The following is a 6,000-nucleotide window of genomic DNA, read 5'->3' as shown; positions in this document are numbered from 1 at the left end:
TCTCTCTCTCTCTCTCTCTCTCTCTCTCTCTCTCTCTCTCTCTCTCTGTTTATGGATTAGGATGCTGTTCTACTGCTCCAGGACCTGCTTGCCTTCTTCCACCATGCTTCCTGCCATGATTGTAATAGAATAAACCTCTGAAATTGTAAGCAAGCTTTTTCTTCTAATAGTTGCCTTAGACATGGTGTCTTCTCACAACAAAGGAACAGTAACTAAGATACCATATGAGAGAAACATGTGATATTTGTCATTCTGAGATGACAATTAGATTAATATGTCTATCTTAAGTAATATCCAATTTCCTGCAAATAGTATACTTCATTCTTGTGTATGACTGAAAATGGTCTCCTGGCAACACACAGCACATTTTTAGCCATTCCTCTGTTGCCAGCCACAAAGGTTGGATCTGTCACTGAGCTATTTTGAATAGTGCTGCAATCAACACCAATATGCAAATACCTTTGTGTTCTACTGAGTTAGAGTCCTGGAGGTGGCCATGCAGTATCTGAAGAGAACAGAGTATGAGTGCTTCTCTGAGGGGACTCTACTGTGGCGAGACCAATGGAAACCCTTGGACTCTAGTGAAGGAAGGCCCATGGAAAGCTCTTCCTACTTGGGAGAGACCTGTGGTGAATTTGGTGGCCTCTATGCTTATTCCCTAGATTTTGTGTGCTACAAGCTCTCCTAGCTTTTGCTATGCTGTTTATATTCATAGCAATATTTAGTTTCATTTTGTCAGTCACAAGCCAAGGTCGGGATCATAGAGGCTGAAAGTATGATTCTTTCTAGGATTAAAATTCTCCTCTCCTCTGTCTACTTCTGTTGATATTCCAGACGTGACCATTGTTTCTGGGTATTTTGGGACAAGAACTCATATACCTAGAGAAACAACACTACATAGCAACCTAGAGAAACAGCATAGCAAAAGCTAGGAGAGCTTGTAGCACACAAAATCTAGGGAATAAGCATAGAGGCCACCAAATTCATCACAGGTCTCTCCCAAGTAGGAAGAGCTTTTCATGGGCCTTCCTTCACTAGAGTCCAAGGGTTTCCATTGGCCTCGCCACAGTAGAGTCCCCTCAGAGAAGCACTCATACGCTGTTCTCTTCAGATACTGTTCACTACAGTCACACTGAGTGACCCTGTGGCACTTAAGAAGAGCAATGGGTCTTGTTTGCCTAACTCTTCTGAGGAAGCTATGTCTGATCAATACAGACTTAAAAGTGGTGCCTAAAAAGAAGGTATCAGGAGTTGATGGGTGCATATCAGGAAAGGTTGTTTGTAAAATGAGCACGTTTCCGTCTGCAATTTAAAAAGATTATGATAGAGGGATGCTATCTGATGACTGGACTTATACCCTCAAGTGTTTAGTCTGTCTCTCACCTTGCATAACTATGTAACTGCATTTGCTCCCAGCTGGTTATATGCTCATGTCCACAGGACATGTCTGGCTAGACTTTTATTTTTGGCTTGCCCAAATTGTACTTTATAGTGCAAAATAAGTTTGGGGGTGGGTGGCGATTGGCCCAGTGAGAGTGGAGAAGGAGAAAGGGAACTCTTGAGGGTTTTTTATAATGACGGGGCTTCTATAATGCTGATGGTATGATTTTTTTTTAAAGTAAAATAACCATTGATGTCACTGCTCAGGAGAACAGGCTTGTGATTGTATAAATAAAGATGTCTCAGGCTATTTGTTGACAACAGGCATCAACATCTTCATTTTCACCAATCCCCCTTCCCTGTCTCAGGACCTGCACCTTGCAACTGGAACTGGTCTCCAGCAGAGTGCTTCAGATAAGTATGCAGGGTGGTAAGGAAGGGTTAATGGTGGCTCTATTTCGGGGTTTTTGATTAACCTCATATTGATTTCCATAATAGGAGGATGAGTTTACATTTATACCAGCAATGTATGAGAGGCTCCCCTCTGTCCACATCCTTCCCATCATTTGGTATTTGTTTTCTGTATGAATGTCAATATAAGGGTAAAGTGGGATCTCAAGGTAGTTTTATTTGCATTACTTCAATGGATAGGGATTTTACGTTTATTGGCCATTTGTAATTCACCTTTTGAGAACCTTATCTTCGCTTCGTTAGCCACTTTATCAAATGGGTTATTTGATTTCTAAAGCTTTTAGAGTTCTTTCTCTAATTCAATGATATAATTTTTACATTAGCGAGAGAGGCATGTACAGAGATGATACTCTCCACACGCCGTGTTGGCAGTGACTTGTAAGGAGAAGCAAATAAATATCAATTTAATCAGAAAACTCATAATATGGAAATTCACCACTTTTGGAGTCATGAAGCCCTGTGTTTGGATCTTTTCTTGTAAAGTTTAAAATGGTCAATAAGGTTCTTTTAACAACTGTAGGACGCAGATAGTATACACCATGCGGTTATACAGACAGATGAGAAAAGACCCAGGAAATCTATGAGCACATTCAAAGTCAGTATGAGGCAGAGTAGAAATGAACAGACATAGACTTCTAGATTCTCATAGTAGTAGTAACAATGGCCATCACCCATTAAACCTTTGCCATTTCCTAGGCTGTTAGATACAGTACATAATTAGAGCTGGAAAATGATAGTTTTGAAAAGATAACTCATAAAATATATCATTTATAAGCTTATGATATAAAAGGTTCCTATCTTTTAATTATTGATTTTTCATATCATATTGTAATTTATTCCTGGACCAGTAAAATAAAAAGTGTGTCTGAAACTAACATTTTCACCTATTTTTTTTTTTTACTAGCCATTTGATCCAATTTTCAGCAGTAATTTAAATTGAATGTCTGCTATATTATTTTCTGTTATATTGGCTTTGGGTAGTTGTTACAAAAAAATGTAACACTCACCTCTGCCCCACATTATTAGATAATGAGTCATTTTGTTATATATTTGATAAAAATGTGTTTTGAAAAAAAATAATGGAAAGACATAAGTGTATATGCATTTGAGCACCGTAGGTGGCCCTGATAAATTATTCTAAAATAATTTAGAGGATTTAGAGGTAATGAACTTAAGATATAAAACAGCACACTCTGAATGAACACAGCAGAGAGAAGAGAGTGGATGTCCACAAACTATGAATTTCATTTTGCTTTAAAGGGCATGCTTGGTCAAGAGTGTGTCCTGTAGAAGTAGTTTCTATTTATTACAACCTGAAGATGTTGCTGAATTCAGCTTCAGGGATTGAATCTGGACATCAAGTCAAGTCGCAGTACAAATACACAGAGCAGTTAGAAGATGAGAACAGGAACCAATCAAAACAAGTGGAAATGAGATCACGGGAGGCAGACTAGATGCAAATGGAAACTGTCCAAATAGCAACGAACAGAAAACGAGATGAAAATAAAGAGAGAGACAACACCTTGCAAATGGAAGAAAACTCAGCCATTTCATAACCACAGTTAATGCTTATGCCATTTGTTGGATTATTGACGAGTACACTGGTATGCAAATATGGCACCTCTCCTGGGGATAAAAACATTTACTGCAGTGAATATTTTCATATTTCGTTTTTCACTGTCAATATGTATTTTCCAAGCACATTATGGTGCTTTAAATCTTAACATGTGATGAACACATTTTGGAAAATAATGTTATAACACTTCCTTAGCTTTATTTTGTCCCCCTATATATTTATGTGGAGTCATCTTCAACAGAACGGTTTTTAAGATTTTTGTTTTAAAATATAACACTGCCAAGGGGCTCTTATTCTTTCTTTTCCTCCTTAAACAGACAAATGGACACAAGGACAAAACAAAATTGGCAGGATTTTGGTAAGTGCCCAGCAATGTAAGGACTCAGCACTTTAGGAAATGCACAAAATACCATACTAAATTGCATGATATGGCTTCATGAATAGCTATAAATGGCAACTGAGTTTTACCTTTTACTTCTTTACTCATAGTAATATATATATATATATATATATATATATATATATATATATATATATCATTAATATGTCTAGTAAATTTATAGGAGAAATCAATTATTATTGTGTACATCTTATTCCTTCAGTAATGCTTTAATGCATCGCAGAATCAGAGAAATGCATCAGAGGAAATTGCTGTCATTCTCCACAGAAAACTCATGCATGACATTATGCAAAAATTAATTTATGATAAATGATTTCAAGCCTAGATCTCAGAATAGCTTATTTAAATCAGAGAAAAGCACCTCACCCGCAAAAAGGAGTCTAGAGATCCATTCTCCATATACTCTACCACGATCATTACTGGCCGGCCTGCAAGAGAGCAAGGGACACACATGGTTAGAGCCATTAAAGAGAGATGTGCTGCAGGGAGGGATCTCTGGCTATAGTAGCTAATTTATTTGCATTTTTAAAAGATGAACTTCACTTTTCAACCTCTTTCACGAAAGCCTACTCATGTATGCATCTCCTTATGTCTCTATTGTATTATTTCTTTTTGAGTTTATAAAGGGACAGAGATTAAAATCTGAGTTACAAAGGAATCAAACATGTTTTACAAAATGTCTTGTGATTGCTTATGTAGATTTTAGTATTTTTGTCCTATATTCTCCCATACATGACAACCAACAGGCCCAAATCATGGTTTAAATGGTTCCTGCTGCTGTCCTTGAAGTTTGGTGTAGATTCTATGATGCTGCAGTATTTCCCCCTGACTTACATTAGAGTGGGCAGTTCTGAAATTATTTCTAAATCAAAGCGGAAAGGAGAAATTCATAAATCCTCCTTGAGTCCTTATAAAAGAGCAGACATAGACTGCTTTTAAGGGATTCCAAGCAGAATAATTTTCAGTAGATTGATGGATGCTGCACACCGGGCAGGATCTGCACGCATGCCCGATCATCTCTTCATTGGACACAGATTTGATAAGCAGAAGGACGATGGCAGTGCATGAAAAACAGGCAACTCTGACTTGTAATCAAATGCAGATGCGAAGATCAGAAAGTGGGCATCGTTTACTTCTTGGAGCACATCAATTGTTACAGTGCCCAATACATCTCTATTAGGTGGAGTATTTGACATAAATAACTTTGATTTGTTTCAAAGAAGGGAATATATTTACTCTTTCCAATTGCACAGGTTTAAAAGATAAAATTTCAATTGAGTGGAAAATGATATTTACCTGAAATAGGAATCTATCAATGCTTACTTTTTCTTTCTACATTATTTTTATTTCCTATTAGAAGTCTTGATGATTCAATCTGAATGGCACATAGCTATATTCATCACACACACACACACACACACACACACAAAGATCTGGAAAGAAACTGTGCCAATGCCAACGATGAAAATGTTGGCTCGTATTTCAAGCTTCTTTTTCTGAACTCAAAGTCTTGCAGGTTAGCAACGGTAGTCATCAGAAATTGCTTCAATGTATGCAAATGCTAGATTTTACATTTGAATGTATATTTTAAAGAAAGATGAGCTAAAGGTTAAAAGGTGCAATGAAGCTCCAAATTTATCATGCATAGAATTCAAACTTAAGGAATTTTTCCATTTGGAGAGAATATTAACTTATGTTCTATAATGCCCTTCAAAGCTATTAATCTTACCCATATGAACAAGGAACTTTATCACCAATTATAGAGGTGAGATGAACTGTCAGCACTGTTATAGATAAAAATCGAGAAGACATGGTTTAAACATGAAAACCTGACATTCTGTCTTTTATTTGTCCACTGATTTTAGGGAGCCAAAAAGTAAGAATCTAAAGCTAACACTTAAGTAGAAAAGTTGGTTGGATAAAGAGGCCAGCTTTGTACCTCAACATCAAATTCTGAGCAAACATTCAAGTAGAATGGTATTGGGTTATGAGTATTTAGAAGGAATGTTGAGTTACTGCCCTGGGTACCTGAATCATCCTCCCGCTGTATTTTCATGCCTCTGTAATATCTCTTGACCATTATTGTCGAGTGTTCATTTTTAAGCATCTATTTCTCAATAATGTGAGTGTTACTAGAATCAAAAGCGCTTGTATAAACTTTCTTGAATTGCTT

At 36.9% G+C, this 6,000-nt stretch overlaps 1 protein-coding gene across 1 annotated transcript in view; it reads right to left on the bottom strand.

Moving 5' to 3' along the window:
• The window catches only part of Epha6 (EPH receptor A6), a 900,945-nt gene that overhangs the window by 127,690 nt on the left and 767,255 nt on the right, over positions 1–6,000 (bottom strand). Inside the window, exon 13 of the mRNA XM_028760223.1 lies at positions 4,194–4,255. Coding sequence (XP_028616056.1) covers positions 4,194–4,255 — 62 coding nt within the window. The remainder of the gene's footprint in view (positions 1–4,193; positions 4,256–6,000) is intronic.

The sequence above is a fragment of the Grammomys surdaster genome, unplaced genomic scaffold, assembly GCF_004785775.1.
Source record: "Grammomys surdaster isolate TR1022 unplaced genomic scaffold, NIH_TR_1.0 126398, whole genome shotgun sequence".
In the NCBI taxonomy this organism is placed as follows: Eukaryota; Metazoa; Chordata; class Mammalia; order Rodentia; family Muridae; genus Grammomys; species Grammomys surdaster.
This window is presented reverse-complemented; position numbering and strand designations above follow the sequence as displayed.